The sequence below is a fragment of the Falco cherrug genome, chromosome 4 (genome assembly GCF_023634085.1).
Source record: "Falco cherrug isolate bFalChe1 chromosome 4, bFalChe1.pri, whole genome shotgun sequence".
NCBI classification, from domain to species: domain Eukaryota; kingdom Metazoa; phylum Chordata; class Aves; order Falconiformes; family Falconidae; genus Falco; species Falco cherrug.
In genome coordinates, this window is record NC_073700.1 from 3,196,316 (window position 1) to 3,222,756 (window position 26,441).

General features: G+C 38.8%; 1 protein-coding gene across 1 annotated transcript; it reads right to left on the minus strand.

The window, feature by feature from the left end:
* Nucleotides 1-258: 258 nt before the first annotated feature.
* Nucleotides 259-25,656, minus strand: TAMM41 (TAM41 mitochondrial translocator assembly and maintenance homolog). The gene is made up of 8 exons (XM_055710123.1): nucleotides 25,422-25,656; nucleotides 23,981-24,160; nucleotides 22,204-22,296; nucleotides 17,130-17,280; nucleotides 14,637-14,782; nucleotides 12,290-12,455; nucleotides 10,120-10,182; nucleotides 259-1,465 (listed from the first exon to the last, which is right to left on the minus strand). The coding sequence occupies exons 1-8, from the start codon at nucleotides 25,557-25,559 to the stop codon at nucleotides 1,389-1,391; spliced, it is 1,014 nt and encodes a 337-aa protein (XP_055566098.1). The 5' UTR covers nucleotides 25,560-25,656; the 3' UTR covers nucleotides 259-1,388.
* Nucleotides 25,657-26,441: the final 785 nt, after the last annotated feature.

Below are 26,441 nucleotides of genomic sequence, written 5' to 3' on the forward strand. Positions count from 1 at the left end.
TGAGTCATATTACATACAATAATGTATTTTCTGTCTTCTTACTTAAATTTACGCTTTGAACTGCTCCCTGGAAACAATTAACAGCCAATTTCATTCCAATAATTTTTTTATGCAGGAGCACTGTATCAAATGTAGCTTGAGAGATGGCCCTACTAATCACATAATACACAATAAAAAAAAGTGCTAACCAGGAGAGACACTTTATTTCCATTTTTTACCTTTAAATTATTTTTATCAATGACACTCTCACAAATAAAATGAAGTGTTCTCTCAATTTATTCATATTAAGAAAAACATCCAAAATTGGCAAACCCACCTGACTCAGTGCAAAAAATATTCTATTTACAACAGATATTCCAAATTTACTGCATCACACATGAATACAGCCAGAAATATTCATCCTTTAATGGCATGATTAATATAACATGCTATGTAAAAGTCCATTTTTCTCTAGTTTAGCTAAAAGCAAGGGAGAATAAGTTTTATTTTTGTGGACAGGATTTTCAGGAAAAAAAATAATAGAAGAATCAAAAAATAGGTAGTTGCTCATAAAATTCCCAACTTTAAAGCACTTAGACTCTTCTGCCAAATAACAGGTATTTCATAAATCTGCACAAGTAGATCCTGAAGGTCACTGAAAGTGTGCCTTTCCTTCCAACTGTGACACTTCTGACAATGCTTAGCCATGAGCTGGGCAGTTGTCACCTCAGCCTCATGAAAGGAACATGAGTTTTTATGAAAAGATCTGATACCTGCCAAGCCTGTCATTTCAAACACTCTCCCACACTGAACATCAATTATTGAAGTTCTTTGATTCAGAATGTCACACATCTGAGAAAAAAATTTACTTTTGATGAAGTCTACCCTGCAGAAGCACCCAGTAAGCATCTTCAGAAGAATTCTAAGGATGAACTTGTAAGTGCAGAAATAATGTGGTTTTGAGAGGACAGTTTCATATCTACTTAAAACTCAATGGACTCTCCCATTCCATAAGCTCCTGAAAGAACTAACATTGGGACAGTGAATATTTTCAAAGAGTCTGAGGGTATTTTGGAAAATAAAGCTAGCAATACATAGAAAATGAGTGTCTTTGGGTTTTAATTCATATGTACAAGCAATCTTTTTAACTCAGGGTTTCTGAAAATCCAAGCTACAGTACAAATGAAAATTCATTTCAGAATTTACAGAATATAATTCCTTTGCCCAATTACCATCAAACCTTCCCCCACTAACAAAAAAATCCTATTTTAGTAGCAAAATTGGGCATGTAAATTATTAGAACAGACTTCTTAAACTCACTTTAATCTTCTCAAGTAGGCAAAGCAACATCTGCAAAATATTTAGAGAAATAGTACCATTTATTTACCCATTACACAGTATGCCAAGACTCAAGATGTCTTCCTTAACCATCCCTTTGTCATTTTATATAGTTTCTTCATACTGTATGTTACAGATTTCTTTGGTCCTAAAAAAAAAAAAAAAAAAAAAAAAAGTCCAGAAAATATCAACATTTAGAAAGGCTAACTCAAAAACTAGGTTATCGCTACATTACATAAAATATTTCCCTGGAACAATGACAACCTAATCCATCAGGCAGATATGCAAATAACCTTCTTGTCACATTGATAACAGTAAATAATGACACAAAAAAATCCTTTTAATAGTACCAAAGGATGCACAATAGAATAGGTTCATCCTGAAGGCCTGATGATATTGCATACATGCATGTTGTAGAGACAATGACCAAAGTATAGCAGATGTAGAGGTTAATGATAAAACTCCTAACCAGTACAGAGGGAAACTTCTAATTCACATCACTGTTCCTAGATGCCAAATACAGCAAGGCTTTTAAACCATCTGCGCCTACTGCAGACCCTCACCAAACAAACACATTATGCTTTTCAAGCCCTTTCTGATCTCCTGCTAGGTAGCACATCCAGCTGCACAGGACTGTACTCTGGCCCAATAATGGGCAGCAGCAACGTGACAGACTATATTCTGCAGCAGGACACCAAAGCAGCACTTTTCTCTAAAATCCAGGCTGTTTGGCTTGCAGGTTAATTAGCTGGCCACATCTGTAAAAAGAATCTAGTTGTCGAAGCATTTTGGCTTTTGAGACAAGAGCCCATCCCCAGATTCTGTGTGTTTGAAGAGGCCTGATCATCGAACACCACAGCTATGCCCAAAGCTATGCAGCCAAAGTGCTACTGAAGGGACAAGGGGGAGAAGGGAGAGTGTGGTGAACCAGGACAGAAGAACAGACTACTCAAGCTCAAGCAAGACAAGCAAACTCTGCATGACTGGCAGACCACAACTTTACTTCCAAATCCTACTTGACCAATTTCTTCTGCTAATCAGATTTTAGTTAGCCTTGGACTTGGTTGCTTTGCTGTAGACCAGTTCTACGCAACTGAGAAGCATCACGCTGATGTCCATCTTGGTTAAATGTAATCAAACACTGCACACCACTAGCAGCTTTCCAGGACAAACAAACTCAGAGCATTGCTATGCAAAAGCTTGTGAATTAAAAATGAAAACAGAGATATTTTTTTTTTCATAGATGTCCTGCTGACTGTTGAGGTGGACACCTGTTCTGTTTCAAGAAGTTCTGAAGTACATTATAACATCCTCAAATATTTTGTTATTGCCTCATCCTAACTAATGGCAGCTACCATTTCATAACTGAGAGAACAGCACATCTGCAAGAGAATAAAACTGCTTGATTTGCATAATGAAATGACAACTCGGTCAGGTAAAAAAAAAAAGATAATACTGAAACGATGATGGATATGAAAAACCAGATTAATGAGGCATATACCCAGGGGAAATGAAAGAAGTAAAAATAACGAGATGATGACAAACAGCTATAACTTGGCAACACTGCCAATATTAGAAGTATACCACGGGCACAAGTGTGAATACCCTGTCACAGGTATGTTGTCTGGATCAATTTTACTTCAGAGTAACCTGCCTGTCACTTGTTTATAATAAACCTCATACGAAGCCAGAAGAGCTGTCATACTCTAACATCATCCTGCAGTAGCTCACAAGCAGTGAACTTTAGTAAACATTGTATCATTATGCTGGGCCTACAACGAAGGCAGGCATTTCTGTTTCAAAAGATACAGCAGGATTTTGCAGCAGTCATTGCCTACAAGCTTTTACGAGTTTTAGATACGAAGGGCTTGAGGATGACCCACACACAGTTTGTGAACTATACCCTTAGAAACACCTTCTGAAGTTCTACCAGAAATGAGCCTTTTCTTACAGACCTAGAGTAAAAAAAGACAGTCTTTTGCTGGGTTTAGTCATCTAGTATTTGGAAACTTCAAACTATTGTTAGTCTTGCCATTTCAGCGGCATTCTGAGATCCTAGCCAGTGGAGCTACTTATTTTTCCTCCTTTCAGCTTTTTTTGATTACAAAAACACCTCAAAACCAACCAAACAAAAAAACCCCACCAACATAAAACACAGAGTTCCTTCAGATTACAACACAGTCTAATCACACCCTTACAAATTGAAAACTGAAAAGGCAAGTTTTTAATGCTGCACAAACAGCATTTTGAGATTTACATGCACAGATTAAAAAGTATGCAATGTTATACTTACTACAATCTTTCTGACATTTATGTAATAGAAGCGTTTACCTGACAAGATTGACTTAAAGTACGTAGAAGCAACTGTGCTGGTTTTGCCTGGGATAGAGTTAATTTTCTGCGTAGTAGCTGGTATTAGGCTATGTTTTGGATTTGTGCTGAAAACAGTGTGATAATACAGGGATGTTTTCATTATTGCTGAGCAGTGCTTACACCCAGCCAAGGCCTCTTCTACTTCCACACCAGAGAAGCAGGCTGAGGGAACACAAGAAGCTGGGAGGGGGGACAGCGGGCCCCAACTGACTGAAGGATCCATACCATATGGCGTCAGGCTCAGCATATAAAGCTGGGGGGAGGAAGAGGAGGAAGGGGGTATGTTCCTCCGATGGCATTTGTCTCCCAAGTATCTTGTTACGTGAGGAAGCCCTGTTTTCCTGGAGATGGCTGAACACCTGCCTGCCGATGGGAAGCAGCTAACTCCTTGTTCCGTTCTGCTTTGCTTGTGCGCATGGATTTTTCTTTACCTATTAGACCATCTTTATCTCAACCCACGTGTTTTCTCTTGTTATCTTCCAGTTCTCTCCCCCATCCCACAGTGGGGGGTGGGGGGAGGTGGTGGTGGTGAATGAGCGGCTGCATGGGACTCAGTTGCTAACTGGGATTAAACCACAACAACTTAGCCAAAGTCACACAGTATCACACACCAAAACACAAGGAAAGATGAGCAACTCAGACCCAGGTTTAGCCATCTACTGCATTGGACTACTTTTTTTGGGGAAAAAAAAAGGGTACGATAATACTTGATTGTGAAAAGACCATGGCAAGTAATCACATAAAGATAAAATAAGTGAAAGATGCATTCGGTATTGGCAGCTTAGAGTCACAAGTCAAATAAGTATGGAGTAATAAGGAAAAATGCATGCTCTATTTCCGAAGGAATGTGATGGCAACTAAAAAGCTTATCGTAACAAATATGCTGTATATAATCAGTTTTGCACTTCTTGTGTCTCTAACTGCAATTTCAATAAACTCAAATTTACTTTTTGTAAGGAATCATCCATACATGTATTTTCAACTTACAAAACCATGTGGATCCCACATGTAAGCTCAACTTTTCTATATTTAATAGGTTTTTGCTAAAAGCAAGCACACTAATGAAGTCACGATGGGCTTTTCTTTGCAGCATCTCAAATAACAAGTAAATAATCATGTAAATTCTGAAGCACCTCACATAGCTGCATTAAAACTGCACACAGTATAAGCATTCCAGTTGCAGAACAAGGCCAAACTCAGGCATAGCCCATACATGAAAGAAGCAGTTCCAATCTCCAAAGTCAAAACTATGTAACTATACAACTTTGGAAATTACTGTCCAATCTCCTAGGCACTATGCTTCCAGGGTACAGCCCCTCGGATACTGAAATTGCTCTGCCAGAATCGATGTTGTCCTGCCATTCCGATGAAGTCAGTGTACTTCTGGAAGCGCAGTACAGCATGTGGCAAACCAACAGTAACACAGCTGATACAGCCCTGCAGGACTGTAATTAACTGCGCTGGCACTGCAGCCTGCAAGTCAGCTTGTTCTATCAGCTTGCCAACTTACTCTGCTTCTTGCAGCAGCTCAACATAAAGAGATCTTTCTCCTTCATATGTTCCCCCTGCAGGGAGCACTCTGCTGAACTCCACCCACTAGAGCCTTATGTAATAAGATGCTTACATTTCTGCCCCAGCACATCATGCTACAAAGCAAAATACAGGTTTATACATACAGCTGGTTTCTTAAAGCAGCCCTCAGGGTGATGAGTCACATCTGTAGTAAAAGTTAATGGTTGTAATTATGGCTCAGTCTCAGAATCTGAAGCAGTTGGACCACATGAAAATGTCTTTCTACTTTAGCTATGAATCTATGACTTGGTGGTTCCACCTCCCTTTCAGATTTTTCCACTAAATGATACAGAACAAAGACCTAACGCACATGGAATCAAGACCACAAAATTTCAGTGTAAACATAAGTTCTATCTGGTTTTACTTAATGATCCACGTTTCGTTTTTTGGAAGTGTTAGTGTTGTAAGATAGTAATTTGGCTGTAAGTCCCCCAAAGTTTCCTGGTAGATATGCCTGGCTGTAGTATTTTTTATTTCCTTTTGAAAAGAAAGACTAATGCATATACTGCCAAAGAGCTGTCATGTGGAGGCAAATAGTTCTATATTGCTAGTGTATCGTGCAGACACATGCAAACATTTTGCACATATTTACAGTCAAATGCAGTGGTGCACAGTTATCTGCCCAGGCAGCTGATGAAGACAGCAGTTATCGCAAATACCCAGAATATTTTCTATGTAAAGCTGTTCCTTATAGTCAAAAAACCCACCCCCAACAAACCCTTGAAGGCATAGTATACTAATATCCCAATTCTAAGAAAACAGAAGTTATTCAGAGCAGCTACAAGCAGTTGTGCTGCTTTAAAAGTATCCTGAACAATCACTTCACCTGATTATTTAATTCATAGTATGTTATTTATAAGAAATTTTCAAGGCTTGCATCATTCCTCTAGTAAGATGTGAACAAGAAATCTAAGCTGAAAAAATATCAGCATCTCCTTCAGAGGAGCTAAATATAAGAACTTTGGAGTTAGTTCCCAAAGACCATGCAGACTCTGGCTATGTGGGAAGACAAATCAAATGATGGTGCCATCTCTAATGGGAAACAGAGAGGCAATCCCACCACAGACTTGAAGAAATACATAGGCACATTTTCAGAAACTCAATAGGGCATTTAACAACAAACAAAAACACAGAGCTTGAGCTCAACTTTAAAACCACACTGGCAGAGAAAGATGAAAAGTTCTCTTAAACGGGTTGAAATTCTTTATTTTGCTTGTGCTCCTTGCCAATGATGTTAATATACAGCATGCCATCTCAGCAGCGACTATTCCTGATTTAACATTTAATTTAGAAACATGCTGTGCATTGGACTACCATGCTACAGACCAGAGTAGGCATTTCACTTTTTGTTGTTGTTGTTAAAATAAAACAATTGCCCAAGGAAATAATTTTGTGTCCCCCATTACATTTCAAAAAGAATGGTGGCTATATAAAATTAATTATTTTGCAAGCAGACAAATATAGGACAAATATACTCGTACAGTTACTAAGAATAACAAGAAAAAATAGTCAGAGCTCATTTAATGGAGCCACTGATTTCATGAACCTCTTTCATAATTTTCTTGGTTTAGCTACTATTCTTAACGTAAGCACTGTAGAAGAACAGAACCACAACACTGTTCCTAAAGGCTCTACTAGAAAGTATGAAAATAGGTCTTAGGGGAACAAAACAAAACAAAAATATTGGACAAGATTTGGTTAAAGAATGAAGAAACAAATACAGCATCCTAAGGGATTAAATTTAAAAGCTCAACACTTTCCTGTAATACACATTCCTTGCCTGAGTCAAGCAAATACTTTCAATGTAGGAGTCACAATATTTTGTCTGTGTATATTATGTACCTATATGAGTATCAGCTGGCAAGAACCCCAAGAAATGGCAAAGTAAGGTGACAAGCATTAATGCCTGCCTCCTAGTGATAAGCTTCTTAAATTAAGAAAATGATTGGGAGAAAACCTTCATTACAAGATCAGCAAGATTTAATGTAAACTCAATCATAAATGTTTGGAGGCAAGCGTATATAAAAAAATCAGGCAAAAGGCTTCAACTAACTCTGAAACCCATGGAAGACCATCCCTCCTAAATTCCAGGGATGATCACTGAAGATCATGCAAACATCGTATCTGAAAAAGACTGAGCTCACATCTCAGCCAGTTAAATTTAATTGCTTCTTTAACATGCACTACAACACAGGTTTTTATTACAAAAATACTATTTCTGTGCTTCTGTCCATCTTCAGCGAGCCAACCTTGTGGTGCTCTGGTAAGCCCCCCCAGGCTGTCAGTAAGCAGGGCTGTGCCTGCACTAGCCAGTGAGGCAACACTCACTGTGCAGGGCACAACTACAGGGATGCTCCTGGTCCCAGCTGAAGCAGCAGGACTCCCCCTCTGCAGCCAGGGTGGCCGGCACAACACTGCTCAGGAAGCTTAGCTCTACAGGCAAGCTCTGCATTCATTAAACAACATTCAGAGGTTAGAAAGTGCCAGAAACTGTCCTTTTCCAAATCGAACTCATTTCCCTTCAGCATATCATCTGTGAGTAACCCAAAAAGATCAATCCTGAATTCTGTTGCTAATGGTTTTGGCTGGATTCTGGCACAAGTACATACATATGGTTAAATTAAACCAAACTAAATTATGCTAAAAGTAAGAAAACTAAACTCTCCCAAGCCTCCTTGCTCAAATTTGGCTTGTGTTTGAGGCAAAGAATTACAATTTCTTTGTTCTACCTGAATCAAACCACAAAAAAAAAAGCATTTTCAACACTAAAAGCACAAGTAGAAAAAAACCAGGTTTTAAATACAAGTGTAACTCTAACTGGCTGGATAGAAGACAACTAGAGTTTGTTTTAAAGGGGGGAAAAAAGCACCACTATACGTAAACTGAAAAGCCGTCAAGAGAAAGGAAAGAAAAGGCATTTCACAATTGTTTCAGGTGTATAAAACAGAAAACACAGTAAAACCCAGAAGTCCTACTAAAATATGCATTAGGACCCCCCAAAAGTCCTAGTAACAATGTAGGCTGTAAAGTGATTTACTGCATGATACACAAAAGGAGCTAAGAATCCCCGGAGGTCATTTTCTGTTTGTCAGAACAGACAGAAGAGGAGCATAAATAATCTGACAAAGCTTAACTACTTTTTTTATTATTATTTTTATTCATACACACAAACAGCTTTGCTTCATGATCAGTCAGGCTGCTATCTTTTTCAGAAGCACTGAATTTAACATGAGAACACTGTCTTTGACCCCTCCCCTCCAATTATTTCACTCTACAAAATCTACTCTCTGTAGATTTAGAAATAGATAGGTTACCGGCTGATTTTTCTAAAAGAGGAATGTTACAAAACAAGAAGTCTTGACCCACTAGCAGGTAATTTTGACAACAAACCCTAGAAGAAAAACACCTATTTGGCTGGAAAGCTTCCATTATAAACTAATACCTGCAATATGCTTAACTCGTCTAAAACCAGTTTGCTTCTCTCAGATGGAGTTATGTCCTTAGTCTCCTCCCACTACTAAACAAAGTTAGGCAATAGCTTTGTCGGCCTTGCTCCAGTTAATAGATTTAGACTTAATAGAAGCATATAAAAGTACAACTGTTCCTGCTTATTTTACCCATCAGACCACTAATGGTCCTGAACACTGCAACTTGTGTTTCTTTACAAGGAGGTAGGAAGTCTAATGTGGAGCCACCAACTTTAGTACTGAATGGGAAGGGAACAGCAGCTGTAGCAGTCTGGATAAGGATTGCTCAGTAGGAAACAACACAGGTGCTTTTGAAACCAGCAATGGTACCATTTGTATATAATTACTTTTATATAGAATTAGGAATAGGTATGGACAAGTTCAGAAAATTATTTGAGCAACTGCATGCATGCATGCAAGCAGCAAGGCTTTTTGATTTTGCAGGAATTAAGACTATCTCCTTATCAGAGTTTTAAGGCAGTAAAGGCTCAGGTCTTAAGTCTTTCTTTTAAATCAAGCCACAGGGTTTTCAGCTTTTTAAAATGTAAAAATCACCTCACCTTAAAATTAGATTTATTCCAGAACTCAGAAAACAGGATGAAGCTCCAGCTATGTAACTGGCACTAACTTTCATTCAGTTATATCAATGATAGCTGATGATGATAGCTGAAAAGCAACCCTAGTTTTCCCATATTTGTACACAAGCAAGGCTTTTTTTTTCCCCCTTCTACACCTTCTCTCACGTTCACTTTGTAATACACAACTCTTTTTCCAAAGTAACTAATTTTGAAGCATGAGAGTTACAGTAACAGCCAACGCTCACCAAGTATACGCTCGGTTTGGAATACATGTCTTCAAATACACACCTGTCTTCCAAGTCTGACAAAAACATCAGATCCTGTCAAAGTTTTCTCCCTCAAAAGTCATTCTCTCTTTTATTTTATCATGAAATGTAGATTATAAGGTTATAGCCTACATAACACAACAATACTATGTACCAATCATTTAGGGATCCCACTCACATGTAGAAACCCAGAGTGAACTCTAGAGTAATTTTTTTCCATTTTTTAATACAACAAGAGCAGAACTAGTGTATATCAGCCACATGGAAAATGAAATTGAAGTCAGAAGCTGGTTTTTTGTTACTTTTGGGTGTTGTGGGTGTTTGTTTAAGAGTCAAGTAGACTCCAATTCCTTTCAGCATCATACAATTTCTCAATACTTATATCAAGCTTCTGCTTTAAATACTACTTATATTTTCCAGGGGCTTTCAATTAGACACCCGAAAAGTTTATTCTTTGAACTCTTGTAGAAGACAGTCTTGGGCCCTGTATTTTTTACTTTCTGAAATCACAAGGCCTATGTTGATAGAAACCACACACATTCTTACCAGCTGTTAGTATGGTTTTAGCAGTCTGCACTATACTGGAAGATCTCACAATTCCTGAAATGCCTGCAGATAGAAAAGCACACAGATGTTAAAAGTTACATATTTTTCCAGTTATACAATCATGCCAGCCTGAAACTAAAACGTATGCTTAAGTAGAGAAAGTTTGTTTCTGTTCTGCTTTGTCATACTAATTGAAAATACTCTTTAAGCTTTTTTAACTTATTTTATATATAACATACAGAAAAAAACCCAAATCAATATTAAAATGGATAACAACCAGTAGGAACTGATGAAATTAGTGCCCTGATTATTTCTCTACTATGATGATTAGTCACAAAGTATTCAGAGTTGTTTCATCTAAGTGCTGGTATATTAATTTCTAGAGCAGAACAAATTATACGTATTGTTTACTTCAGTATGAAATTGGGATTTGTACTTCCCCTGATCAAGTAGAGATGGCTATATTGTGCACTGTTTGGCTTTTTACAATTATCAGCTTTTGGAAATAAGGCTTATTTACCACTTTGCACTGTGGCACATTCAATTCTCAGTTTCCACTGGTTCTCAGGTATTAATGGAATAGTATATAGAACATGAAAGTTTTTTTGAAAAGTATTAAGTTTTATCTGTTCTAACACACATATATAAAAGCATACTGATATGTGCAGAATAAAACTACTGTACATTACTACATACTTCAAAATGTAGCAATGCAGCAGCCCCAGATTTAGCCTTCCAAACTGAAAGTTACTCTTCAACATTAACTAGGACGTAGAATATAGTTTCAAATATTATTTTTAAATTCTTCTTTCAAAGCTACTTCTATAACAAAGAACAAAGCTTAGGGAAATCCATTAATAAGTAAGCGGGGTACAATATCAGAAAATATTTTGGGGGGGTAGGGAAGGGAAGGAAAAAAATCATGTTGAGCTAGTAAAATGCCTAGGGACAATACAATTCAGCTGGAGTCGTCAGCTTTGTCTTGTAGGATTACCAGCGGGCTTGTCCTGTCCTTTACCTAGATTCTTGAATTAGAAAAACCTTTTGGCCACAAAAGTGAAAGAGGGGTTTTGGTTTAAGAGTATAAACTGCTTGTCTCAAGAAGATGAGATCTATCCAAGGTTTTGATACTGAACTGCTGCACCACTGCACAGTCCACAGTCACAGCCATGCCTGCAATACCCTGCATAAATACAACTGCAAGTTTAATTAGCTCAGGGTGGATGACTGAGCTCTAAAATTATATACAGCTCACAACACTGCAACTCCTGCTCCCAGATTCAGCTATTGTCACATTACTGTTGCAGTCCAGCCACAGTAACAGAGAAACTGCCACAGACTGACATGAAAGAAGCCAGACACCTTAATGCCCACATGCATTTCACTCTATGGTGTCAATGGAGAACTGCAACTCTCAGGAGCGTTATTTCCCCAGACAGAAATCAGTGTAAGAGCTCCCTCAGCTGTTGTCTAATGTCTAGTGGCTGTCAGGCACCTGGGGAGTTTTTGCTGTGCTCAAGCAGCTTACAAACTTGGCTACCCAGAACGAAGATGTGTCATGCTCCGTAAAGATGTCAAGGACTCTTGAAGTACTAAACATTCTGATTTGCCTGCAGCATAATAAAACATTGATGACTGCAGCATTAGGTTTAACTTGTTCATACAACATTATCTTGCCTCAGAGAAGTTGTGATGAGAAGCACCTCAATCTTTTTTGTCAAAGCTTGAGTTCTCTGCTGGAGCTCACGTATCTGGACTAACTACGATGACTGGGAAGGGTAAAGTCAGCAAGCCAGAAAATTAACTTAGCATTGCAATGTACATCTGGTAGGATATATAGCTTAGTATTTAGATGAAGTTATGCCAGCCAATGAAATCCTGAAGATGTATGCATCCCAAATAGAGTTAGATGGTCTAAGCAGGCCACGCTAATTCCTAAAGACTACTTATTTCAGGACTTCATTCATTCAAGAATGCTATTTGCTAGTATTTCAGATAACCCATCTGCAATCACACACACCCAAACCCATGCTTTTAGGAGTGTATCTCAAGATTAATCTCATTTTCTTTGTCCGTCTCTCAATCACCCTCTGAATTAGAACAACATATACAATAAATCTGTGTACCTATCATGTCTTGAAGGAGATTACAGACACGGATTCAGGCCTACCTTGATGCACCACAAATCCACAGTCAGGGTCATGGGCAACTTGCAGTAAAATTTCTTCCACATCTCTGTTTTTTCCAGGAGGGTCTACCAGAGATGTTATCTTTTGTTGCAGAGTCCTTGGCAAAGCCATTAGTTGTGTAAATTGACCTTCCGGACTTTTATCAATCTGAATGTTATAAGACGTAAGACAGTAAAAACATTCAGTGTAAACAAAGTTATCTTCTTCAAAGAAGTCAGAAAAGTCTTTTGGCTATCTGTGACCTCTGATAAATATCTCAAAGAACACCACCTATTTCACTTGTAAGAGTCATTGACAATGCTAACGAAAACTTCCCAAACACTGGGAAATGCAGTATCTCAGTTTGGAACCTGAAGAATAACTCAATGCAAAGATGTTAATTTTTATCCAAGGGAAGACTAATCCACACACATGATCTTGCTGCCTCTGCAAGCAACTTTTCATTGAAACTGTATCATTTCTGCTCTATCCAATTTCCTTTGGAAACATAAGTACACTACAATGAAAAAAAAAAAGTTCCCAAAAGACCAATTAGCTCAGTTTCTTCTGCCTGAATATAATCAAACTATACACAGACACTTCAAGTTTAGTTTGAAAAACATTTTCCCTGCTTTAAACTCAAAGCACATCTGGTTTGTATAATTTGAAGGAAACATCCATTCCACATTTTCCAATCTAAATCAGAAATTCAATGACCCTTTTCTGAATACAACACCACCAACATGCAGACCTGTACAGATTTATACAAAATGCAAGCACAAATTCTGAAAAACACATAATGGAGCAGATCTGTCCAAAACCGGAGGAAAATATGAAGAGCACAATTCCTCCCACACAACTTTTTACACAGTTCATGGAGACATCAGGCAGGAGTCTAGCTGCCCTATACACTCCCTTTAGTCAATGGGGAGAAAATGATATCCAGATGAATCACCCACTGACTACAGAGGGAGCCGACAATGAGCAGGCTCTTAACATTATGTGGGAGGAATCCACGCCTGAACCAGAACTGTAAGAACTAGTGTCTGCCTTCAATTGTTTTTGAGGAATCTTTTAAGAAAGAATTTTCCCTGTAACTCTGAAAACATACCCTTGGAGGAGGGGTTTCTATTCTGCATTAAACAGCACTCTCAATAGCAGTTATCCTCTTCAATCTGGGGAATAACTGCCAATAGCCAGACCAAAGCGTGAGGAATAAAGTCTTAAAACACTCTGCTCAAAATCAACTGTAAAATGATGGCATTTTATCAATAGCTTTGAAGACTATTATGGAATTACGAACAGATTTATTATCCAACAACATATTTGTAGTATGCTACCAGGATTTCTTTAAAGGAAACGTAACAGGGAGTATTATTCTACCTAGCCATTTTCTTGGAGAAAGCATTACTCATTCTTTCCAAAATTCATTTAAACACTTGTTCCACTAAACTGTTCAAAAACACATTTATAAGAAAACATGGAGACAGCTGCAGTATAATACAGATCTGGATAACGCTGTAATCCAAAACGTTGCAGTAAAATTGTTTACTGTACTCAAGCTTCTATCTACCTGTACTTCAGTTTCTAACAAAGACCTGTCCTAAAAGGAGGCATTTGTGAGATAATTACCAAGGTGACCTGAGGATAAAGAGATAGCCATGTCCATGGGACAACCCATGTTATTTGTAACTTCATGTTGAAATGCGCATCACGCTTAATACTCCACTCACGGACATGCAGACTACAAGAAGAAAAATTGCTATTGGACCCCTGACTGTGGCATCTTTCTCCAGAGAGATGGGATTCAAGATACTGGTCATTTTGGATACTCATTTCTCAATACCAGGAAAAAAATTGTGTTAATATGTGTATTTAAAGATTATGCCAGCATCTTTTTTAGGTTTAGTTAACTGATCTTCATAACTAGAACCCTAGGGTGTTTTTTCTTTTGTCAGATGCAGTTTTTGATTGCAGAAAGTTGCACCTCTAAGTTACAGTCTAATCTTTTTAACACAAACCATATGTTTATTCATCACTTCCTAGGCTGTTGTTTCCATATGGTAGTCATTAGAACACACATTTTAAAATTATCTTCTCTTGTTCCCATGCTATGTCTCTAGTTCTGTGCCCATACTCAAAGAAAATGAACAATAGTTACTAAATATGCAGAGACCGGTATTTAAGGCAAGTTTCCTGGTTGCAGAATTAACTCAACAGAAACATAACAAATAGCAAGTACAGTAACTACAATTGCTCTCCTTAGCGTATGGCATAATTCTTGCCTTCTGTCAATGTGATAAAGCACTTCCACTTGCTTGTTTTAAAAATATTTTGAAGAACACTTGCCTCTAGCCTTCCCAGATGGTGCTTATACACCACTTGAGGGCAGTCCTGTAATATGTTACTGTACAGCTTCTGAAAATGGGGAACATTAGGTTTCACTATGTTCTGCACTTTCAATCTGTCTTCTCCTATTACCATTCTAAAATCACCTAGTAAAGAAAAGAGAAAGAGTTAATTCATTAGGAGAAAACTGAAAACTTGAAGGAGAATACAACAGAAACCAACACAGTAAAAAGTTGTCATCTAAAACTTTATTCTCCAATTCCACCAATGCCTATATAATCCATAATAAGGTTCACCACCTAACAGTCAAAAAATACTATTCAAATAGCTTCCAGCACAGAAAATAAGATACAGAATTGTTATTTAGCCTCTGATATGCTGTAATGTCATCAACCCATGTGCCCATATTTTCACTCTGAAAACAAAAATATTCCGCTGTCAAGTTCAGCCTTGAAAGCAGCAGTAACAGTTATATTTTTTGCCACCATACATCTTTTTCAACAGATTACTAAACAAACTGACCAGCTCAAACACTTTGTATGCAGAAACAAATAACTTTCTATTTTCCAATACTGAAAAATAATTTGCATTGTCTATGCACTTCAAAGGGCAGTACCTGAAGTACAGCTAATGGCAGTCATGGTAAGATCACAGTATCATCTTTTCCTCTTACCCATGTAATTTGTTAGTAGTTTCAAAAAGCTACTCCTGGTAACATTGCTGTTACACTACTGACCTTTACACTTTCTTTTATGATACTCTCTTTGAAACCTTTCAGTCATGTAAGTGGAAAGACAGCCCAGCTGTAATGAGCATTCATCTGCCTTTATTAGGTACTACCCTGGTAGCTTCCAAGGTTACCAACCAGGAGTTTGGCTGCTTAGTGCAGCACATATCAACAAACAAAATCCTGAATCAATCTATTTTCCGACTTCCCACATTCAGGAGATAAATGTTGTTACAAGGTGGCAACTTGTTAGTATTACATAGTTTACTGCAATTTATGCCAAGCCACAAAACAAACGCTTCCCATATAAATGATACTGACTCACTGCTCTCAAAAAAATGCGTAAAAAAATAAAAGGATAAACATTTTCCAAATTAAACTATGAACAACTCTTTTCAGCAGTCTCCAAGGAGACTGATTAGAGTAACACAAAATCGATTTTGCCTACTAGTATAGCTTCTGAAAGACTTAACAAAATGGCAGCAAAGAAGTATCCACAAATATGTAATTAACAGCCTTTTTCTTGAACATTCCCAACTGGAAGTCTTCCTGCTTTAGCTTTGTTCACACACCAGAGCCAATTTCAACATCTTACAGCACAGTAACTGATCTCCCACATTTTTGGTTAATTGCACTGTTTCAAAGCATATATAAAAAAGTATCCTGGTCACTCGTGCTCACCAAGCATCCAGGGACATTCCTGGATGGGTTTCAGGTGTTAGATATGCAGCCCTGCAGCAAATGCCCCGGTTAGCAACCCTTGGCCATCCCACTGTCAGTACCCTCTTTGCTGTCACTTTCAAACAGGTAACAAATTCAGGAAAAAATTGCTAAGGAAAAGCTGAACAAGTTGCAATCTAAACTGACCAGAGAACTACGTAAAAAACAGTAACATCCCTCAGTAGAACCAAGCTGCAGTTTATAAACCCTACCTGCCCACCTGTGGTTTTGTGGGGGGTTTTGTTTGTTTTTTACAAGTCAAACTTGCATTTCTGTATGAACAAAGCAAGTGTTGTATAAAGTAAAACTCCAACCTAAGTTGTTCATAGTGATTTTGTTAAGGATATCAACATTTCAAAAGCAATACCGAATTAAATTGTAACAATTAAATCTTGTATTGAAGAGTCATTTGGAGTAATTTCTTCATTTTTCCCACCCCGTAACAATTCATATCAGTTTCCTAAATAAAGGAAAAATTCTCTTACCAAAAAAAAAAAAAAAAAAAAAAAAGGCAACAAATACCAACCAGGAGGCGAGCATTAAATGTATACTGAAGACATACATGTACATCTCTCAGTTAACTAAACAAGAACCTTAAACACAGCACACTCAAAAAGTAAGAAATAATAAAGTAATAATAAAGTATGGGTCAGACTATCAGGTGAATCAACATACTGAGGACAGAAAGGAAAATGTTTTCCCAAGGTTTTGAAATATTAAAACTAAAATACAATCCACACAAACAAAAAAAAAACCAAACCCCACATTATTTCACCCTATTCAATCACGCATACCTAGCTGTTCATACATCAAGCAGGTATAAGAAGATTTGCTTATGTACCTGTTCTTATTTTCTGTGAATAAGCACAATTAGTGCTTGTAAGCCATTATTTAACACAGCATTAAAGTGCAGTTGCTGAAGCATGCAACCATGCAGGTCCAAAGGAAGAGAGCAGATGACTTATTGTACATTAGACTTCCTACTGTGGTACAACAGCTCCAGCTACAGCTTTTCCGCTCAGCGACTTCAGACACCATATACTAACCAGAATAGGAAAGTCCTGCAATCTGCATATAGAGGTCTTCTTCAGAGAAGCTTTCTGGTAACATGAGGAAGGCTGCTGTGACTGCGCTCTTCAGATTGCTAACAAGGGCAGCTTGCAGCTTGCTATTCTCATTCTGAGTCAGTATTTTCACCTGAAAAAGCAGAGTCAGGGAAGCAAAAAAGCAGAGTCAGGGAAGCGCTACTGAAGACAGAACTAGAAGTGTTACTCAATCCAGCTTGAAAACTAAGAAAAGTATTTAAGATTAGATCCTATTATTACAGTACAATAAAGACTAGAGTGTCCCTCTTTGCTTCCACAGTGGGAAAGAGGGGAACGTCCTTCTAAGAACAAAAGGCTATTTTTACAAACACACATTTGGAACTGCTATAAGCAATAGACCTTAATTGATCTCTGAAGAGGTATTCACCTCATCATATTCATAAATTTAGAATTAATCAAAACAGTAAATATGAATGCATGAACAGAAATACTTCATATGTGATTATGCAGTAAGGGCAGGGGGAAAGACCACCATCACACTGAAAGAGAAAGGAATAGCAGAAAAAGAGGTATTTCATTTTGGTTTTGTTTTGTTTTCTTAAGTAGAGGACTCTTATCATGTGCTTCAGGTAGTTTCTTAGACATCAGTTCCCTCCTAGAAGCATGGCTTTATTTTGCAAGTTGCATGAACAGAATATGAATTCAATGGGAACTTCATATATACATAAAGAGCAGATCACTGAAGTTGAGTGCTTCTACGTGCCACAAAGAAAAACATTTTAAGGAAACATTCAAACTGTTCAAGACCAACTACAGCATCCAGTCACCCAGGATATGGAAATATACTGGAATAAAAAGCAGATCTTCAGTAAGAACTGAATATAGAAACATCTAATTACAGATGTTTCTGTACAGATAAACAGCCTGGTTTACAAGATGGCTATGCTTTCAGAAACAACTCTCCCAAGAATACCTGCTTGTTGTGAGTTTCTGTCTTTTTCAAGTGTCCTGGTTAAGCAATACTGTCTTGCTTATAAAGCACAGCTTCTTAATATTTGTTTACTCTAAAATAGCTTAAAATGCAAACCACTGGCAGTTATAAACAAATGCATACAACTTGCTTTTTCTTCCCAAAAGCCCATTCACATAAAATGAGTTGCAGTATTACTTGAAATTCTGCCCCCACATATAACCTCAGACAGCTAAGGTACCCTTTCAAATCAATATTTTCCCTCAGGAATGTAAATTAAAAAACCCCAAAAAGCAACTGAACCTAGATTCAGTAAAGGAAGTATGAGAATCAGACTTCTCTGCTACACTAGATTTTTCTTATAGAAAGGACATCGACAAAGCAATGTCATGGCTGGCCGGTACTATATTCTGAACATACTTTTTAATTATGGTGAAATCTTTAAGGGGGATAAAACTAGAACAATATCTCATTTTTATAAGATGGTGATTGCAACAGTATACAGGCTGCTTGTTTCAATCATTCTACAGTAAAGCATGGGTTTGCTTAACATCAAATCTATACAATAGTCTGGAAATGGTCCAGGGTGGATTTTTGGAGGATGTTTTCCCTCCCATGATTTTCATTTTAAAAATCAAGTTCACTGTACAAATGAACATTTCAGAATTCCTCCTAACTTCTCCTGCAAATTACATTGTATTTTTTAGCATCAGAATGAAAGAGAATGATAACACATACTAACATGCAATACATGATCTGCCCAGACTAAATTTTATTTCCTTGAAAACCATGGGAGAAGTTCACTGAATGCATACAGACTTGCTCATATAAGATCCAATGAACAAGACAGGCTCATCAGGAGGATAAAGTAATATTTGAAATCTCACCAACTAATTCACTCATAGGTACTTTCATAACTTGCTGCTACAGGGAAACTCTAAGGAAAGACAGAAGGAACAACTCTGTGGCACCCCAAGCAGTCACACAAACTGCTAAAACCTTAGGCTAGCCCTGAAAATAACAGCAAGTTACGGACATGTTTTAAGAAACATGTTACAGCCTTTTAAAATGCGAAACTCTGCAGAGATGCTATTCCTCCTCATGGAAGGCCATAGACTTGCTTTAGTGAAGTAAAAGGAATAATCTCTTCCTTCACTAAAAATACTCCCTAACATAACCCAGTATTTTTTCAAAGGGAAATAACATGCTAGGCTTCAATATCTGAACGCGTGAAACTGCAGTAGTGATCCTATTCATGAACACATGTTAAACAGCTCAGATAGCTAGAAGTCTCCCAGAAGACAGAGTGCGGTATTTATCACCCAGGTATGACAAAGATGAATGCCGATACTTGGGGTAAATCTGAAAGACCACCGGAGTTAAGGACGGCTTCTAGACAGTACAGAGAACTTATTGTCAGAACTATTCACCGTACCATATCACATAAGGGGGAAAGAAGCAGCCACTTTATTCTGGGTTTATGGTACACAGAGAATTCAGTTAACTAACAGTAGAGACTTTTAAATTATTAAATATTTTAAATGAGGGATATATCCAGTTTTATAAATAAGCATGACCCCCAGTCATCACAGCAGTTTAAAATAGGAAATGTACTACCTTCACTGATAAGAAACTCATACACAAAAAACTGCAGGCATGTCTAAACAACGATTTTTCCAGAAAAAGAAAATCTCATGAAATGAGAGGTGTCAAAAGCACTATTCCAGTTTACCATTTAGCCACATCCACACTGCTAAATATCACTATAAGAGGATTTTTCCATTCTTTTTCAAAAAATATTCTAACAGATTTGGACAATGGAAAAAATCTGTAAACAAATAACACGCTCTGTCACTCCTTTATGGCAATTTTTATAATATAAAAACCCTAAACCTCCCAAGACCTCTCTAAAAAGTTTAAGATATTTCTATATACTATTCATACTCCTCTCTCTCTCACCTCACTTTAATTTATTAAACACTTCCTTCTCTTAATAGTTTCTCCAGAACAACAGTAAATATAGCTGCTTACACTAAAGCAATTATTTACACTCTATGTTTAACAAGAATTCAGTAACACTTCAGATGCTTTTTAAAAATCTTGTTCCTCTGAAAACAAACTATGTGTCACCTGTGCTTATTTCTTTTACTTTTTAGGTACAGCAGCATTTTTCTTTTTTTTTTTTTTTTTTTTCCCTCCAGGAAACCTGTCATAAGTTTAATCAATTTTTCAATACAGTTAAATGGGAATTTAGCTAATCAATGTTACAAGCCTCATGTAAGATGAAAAGCCAATAAACTTTTAATACAAACAAAGCAGCCTGGGAAGAAAAGCTAGCATTTCTAAGTGGCAATTCCAAACTCCCATCTATTCTGCCAAACATTCTGGAAAGATTACTTGGTCAAGGCAACCAGTTTATAACAGAAACAAAACCTCCAGTGAAAATTAAGCCAAGGTTTTCAAGCCAGAGCAAATGTTTTAGCTCATGTGCTAGAATAGCTTGGATAGCTTTCACTCACAGAGTGACAGCTTTGTAATGGAATACCAGAAAGGCGCTGAGCTTTTCCTCCTCTATATGAGAGTGAGGAGAAAATTCCAAAACAAACTGCTAAACAATATTAATCTGGCTTCAGTCAGCTGCATCTAGAACTGGCACAAATGCCAAATGGTATGTAAGAGATTATAGTGTATAAGAAAACAAACCTAACCTTGTGTCCCCTCCAGAAGAAGCTTATTATACATTTTTAAGGAGGTAAAAAAAAGCTTTCTATCTCTACCACTTACAATATACATACCAAAACATCAAACCAGTTGTGAAGCCAGAACCAGCAGACATTTGAAACCTGTACAACAGATCTAAATGAATTTGTTCATTTTTGGTTAACATGGTGAAACATTCAAAATCCCAGTTAGTGATCATATAGATTCTACAGGAAGAGACAGTTTAAACATTCACCGAGTAATCTTTCAGTCAAATTCTAGTTAAGGACCGGTATTCTTTACTCAATGCAAGTTCCTGTAAGCTTTATGAAAATAATACGGACTGATTCCTTCTTTTATGTATTGAACAACTATGCAGAAGATATCTCTGCTGTCTTATTAGCAACCAAACAAAATACCAAATTCTGTCTTCTTGTGCAAGTATGTACTCTCATTGAATTTAATACAGAGACATGAAGCACAATTTATATGTAGTAAAAAGGTGAAAAATCCTAAAATAAATCAAAGCAACAGCAAATGCAGTTACACTGAAAATAAATATTCGCTATTCATTACTTTTGTGACATTCAGAAATCTTCCTTCAGTTATTTTTCTCAATGTGTTTTCAGCCTTTATAAAGGTAACAGCTGTTCTAACCTCTGTCACACTATAATATGCCTCTGGAGATAGAGAAAAGCCAGTAACGCCAAGACAATCTAATCAAACTGTAACGCCAAATTTTTAGTTAAAAGCATAATTAACCTCTGTTCTAAGACCTGAACAGAGTTCTCTCCTACCCTCTCCCCTCTTAAGAATTTTCAACTTAACACTGCTGCCATCTGCTGAAAGCACACTGAGTCAGGCATCCATGGGAAAGCAAAGATCTCAAATTTTTTATGACACAAGCATGGAGGAGAAAAACCAACCTGCTTAACACACAATTCAGTCAATTATAGATACTTTAACAATACAATGAACTAGACAGTAACTACACAGCAAAGCAGCTTTCATCTTTAAAGGTTTCCATTATTTAACTGTGTTAAGCTTTGGTGACTCCTACAATTTGTTATAAAAGCTAAATATTAGGTTTAACATTAAAAGGACTTTGTGTTAATGTAGTCCAGTTACTCAATATGTACTACAGGCTTAAAACTGTGATTAATATACTTACCTTTTTTTTCCCCCCACATAACACAGAATATCATTAAGGACTACATTTCACTTCCTTTCTGAGAGATTATCCCTCTAGGATTAGACAACTAAATTGGGGCAGACTATTTGTTCAGTACTGATACACAGATCCTTAACAGTTAACTGTTAACTGTTAATACCAACAACTGATAACTTTCCAGTCCTGTAATTTCCTGCATTTCAAGACAGATAAGTCAGGAGACTAACAGTTACCGGTTTTTGTAGGCGTCCAGCAACATAGAGGGTTTTCCAGTGAAGTAAATCATCAATCAGGGTATCAGTGCTAATTACACCATATTTTATCATCTGGAAAAAAGTAAAATAAAGGCTTTTGAAAAACCATACACCTGCACCATTTTCGCTACATGAAACTTACTACTTACTTACTGTAACTGTCACTAATTCTAAGGAATGCACACCTCCAATACTGGATGGAGGATGGATACAGCCTAGATGTAAAAAAATATTTTCAAGTTTTAATGAACACAGGAAGTTAAAAAAAATAATAATCTTATTTACATGCAAACTTTTGGGGGGAAAAAAAAAAAAAGAAGTAGAATGCATGGAATGCTCTAAGAGCCCTTCTAGAATCCAAGTTAAAATAAAGTCACCTCAGGATCAATCACTAAAGCAAAAGACTTCAAAACCCAAAGAAACCTTCTTAAGATTAAAATACGAAGATTTTGGAAAGGTTACAATCAGTTTTGTACCAGCCCAACATTACAATAGCTGGAATAATCCACAGTATCCTTTATGATATCAAAAACACTCAAGGGAACTAAAACAAACAACTCGCCTAGACATTTATGTATACCATTACTCTGTGTGTGCGTGTGTGTATATCGGAGCTTTTTGGTCATTGATGTTAGAAAACAAATTGTCAATTTGTAGTCCATTTCATGTATCTGGAAAAAAGATGAACTTTCAACAGTTTGTTACCAATTTGCACTTCCTGAGTTTCCAGAGATTATCACCACAGCAAGGCAGACAACTCCAGAATTTCTGGATAACAAAGGACCATAGGCTGTGATGTAACCAAGTCACATCAGCATGAGATAAGAACATAAAAGAGCCAAGAACAGAATTTCACAGCAAAGTTCACCAGTCTTTAAAATAAAATCCCAAATCCCTTTTTATATAAAGTGAGCAAGGTTTAAACCCCAAATTCTTGCCTCATACAGATGCCTTCAAACAAAACAGCAGGTGCATAATAAACTACCTTATCTACCTCTCCAACTTTCTGTGAAGAATTCTGACATATACCCAACATTATTGCAACCACACATGCTCTGAGAAACTTCAGTTAGGTATATATTGCTCACATGGCATTTTTCAATGACCGTCCTTCATTTTATTTAATTTCCAATCTTCCTTAAAAGACCTTGCTTTCTCTATATACAGTTTGTTACCACATGGCAAAATTTACCCAAAATCAACACCAAGACACATACAGTGTTTCCCTGCCCTGACTCCTGTCTGCACTCCTTACCAAACACAGCCTACACGTGGATGGAGGAGTAGGACTTCACGGACAAGTACTACTTACCTAGAATTAATTACACTCAAGCTTCACAGGTCAGGATATTAGCTATTAAACAACACTGACGTCATTCCAACTTGCTATGTTAAACATTTGCATTTTACATCAAACAAACAGTAAGAGCTCACTTCACTACTACTACAAGGCCAACTGCTGAAATTAAGGCCCTGTTTCCCCACAATACACTTTATAACCACCAAAACCTGTAGACAGCGAGTAACAAGGAATATAAATCCAGTTTCTGAAGTGCTTTAATTGTAAATTCCAAACATTTAGCCCACTTCTAAAGTGCAAAAGCAGTTGCTCTGTTTGCAAAACAATTTTGATATAGAAATATTTACGATACCATGAGTTAAGGATCAGTTACAATCTACAAGATTTGCTTCCTGCAGAGAAATCTGCCTTGAGCTGATCACTTCAATACATCACACGCAAACAACTTGTACTTACCCTACCATTACATGGCACTAAAGTATTGTAGTAAATCCCTGCTCCATAGTTCTGTATACTACTTATCTGCTTCGGCCCAAAAACTTTTAGGAAGGAATAATGACTCCTGTTCTTCAACAAGTTCATCATATGCCAGGTCACAGAATCATCAACAGCAAACACAAAGTCCAGCATATTGTTCTGTGGATAAGGTAAAAAGTATTGGGGTTTATATGTCAGGAAGCAACCAATTTCCATCATATTAAGCTAAGATATACACAGTATCAAACTTTCAGCTATTCATTTTTCACTAGTAAAAACAAACAGAAATCCAAAACACAAGCATTAATGTCAGACACAGTCTAAATGTTCTGATGAAGCCGTATGTTTTCTAGTCAGCCTAGCAGAAATGGTCCAAATTCTTCCTGTCTACCTGGTTAAGTGACCCACCAACCTTCAACCCTCTGAAACGGGGGGCACATGATCCTCCTCGCTCACAGGGGCTTACCCTGCTAACAAACAGGACTTTGCGAATACACAAGGCTTGAACTGGGAGATGTGGGCAGCTGAAGGCAGCTGCAAGGTAGTGCGCTCCTAGTGTATTCACCTGCTTTTGTCAACAAAACAACCCAAACTCCAAAGACTTGAGCATACAGTGTATGCAACGCTCCTCTGAGGAAATCAGCCCGCATGCTGGCTGTACACTGACAGGCTGAAGGTTTACAAATCATACCTACAACAATGTAAATCTGGAGTGACATCGCTTCAAATTCATCAGGCCTACCTGTGTCACTGGCTAATTCTCTGGGGCATCTTAGCTGATCAGTTAACACCATTAAGGATAGTCTGTAAGCTACCCTTTTTCCCCATTTTTTTGTGTGATGCTGCTAGAGCCCTGAAATTTAGATTATACTCCGGTTTTCCCTTTTCAGAAAGGAGAATGAGACACTTTTAAAGTCATATTTGTGGGAGTGCTTAACAGGTAAGCCGTAACGCTCAGTGTTGATGATCAACAATTTTAAGGTCAAACACATACACACAGAGAACAAATATTTTTTTAAAATCGCAGTATTTCCAAGCAGCTTAGCCCCCAAACGATGAGGAAGCGCCCTGAACGCCCCTTGTGTGGCCAAAGGCTTTCCCCAAGCCCCTGGCGCAGGGCCGGCGGGCCAGGCTGCAGAACGCAGCCGCCAAGGCGCGGCGGCCCAGGCGGGGCGCGCAGGGCGGGGGGGCCTGGCCCGCCCCCGCCACCTGCTGCGGGGCTAGGGGGGCCTTCGCCCCGTTCCGTGCACAAGCCGCAACCACGGGGCCAGAGGCAGCGCCAGGTAACGCGCTTCGCCACCTCCGCGCCGGTCACCGAAACGCACCAGGCCCCGGCCACGGCGGCCCGCCCGCCCTGCCGCGCACCGCGACGGCTGCGGGCACCCGGGGGGGCCGGGCCGGAGCGGGCCGCCGCGCTCACCTCGCCGTGCCCGGCCGAGGCCCCCGCCTGCCGGAAGACTCCGGACCCGTAGGCGAAGGCCAGGCTGAGCTCCTGAGGGAAGTGCGCCAGGACACGCCGGAACTTCACCGCCGAGCTCGACAGCACCGGCAGCGCCATGGCGCCCGCCCGGCCCGGGCCGCCTTCCCGCCGCGCCGCCGCTCCCCGCCCACCCGCTGAGGCGGCGGCGCAGCGCGGACAGGCCGCAGCCGGGCGGGGGCGGCTCCGCACAGCGCCCCCTGCTGCTCGGCGCGGGCCCTTGCCGCCGCGGGGCGGCCCCAGCAATGCTCGGGGCGCCGCCCGCGCGTTTCCCTCCCGCCGCGGGGCGCGGGGGGGGCGGGGAGCAGGGCCGGGCTCCTGGCTGCGGCCGTGCCGCTCCCCCAGCACGGCTCGGCGGGCTGAGGCCTGTCGTTCCCTCGCGGTGTTCCGCTTCCTGGCAGCGGCTTTCCCAAAGGCCCCATCCACCTCCCCGCTGGCCGCCGCCCGCACCGTGCTGGGTTCCGAGGGAGCGCGGGCAGGCCGCCTCCCGGCCGAGGCGTGGCCAAGCCAAATTTAATTGCTTAAATTGCTTCAATTTTGAATTTCATCGACTAGATTTCACACCTGGACATCTAGATGTCGCTGGGCCCGTCAGGCCCCCTTAAAACAAACACACGAAGGGATCTGTGCCACCCTGTTGTTACCGAAGTCTTGGAATGAAGAACTTATCAACACGAATGTGTTGCAGATAAGCAGACACTTCTTTATTAACGGCCAGGTGCGTGAGTGAGTCCTCTCACGATCAACACACACCAGGTTTCAAAATCATACACCATATATAGAACTTAGTCATGCATATTCATTAAGTATTCATGCATAATCATAATATTTCCCAAAAATCATTAACATACTCTGCTCCCATATCCACTCTCACATATCCATATTGGTATATTAATCTTTTTTTATTAATCTGTTAAATAATACATTATAATGCATTCATTATAATTAACATTAAGTACTTCA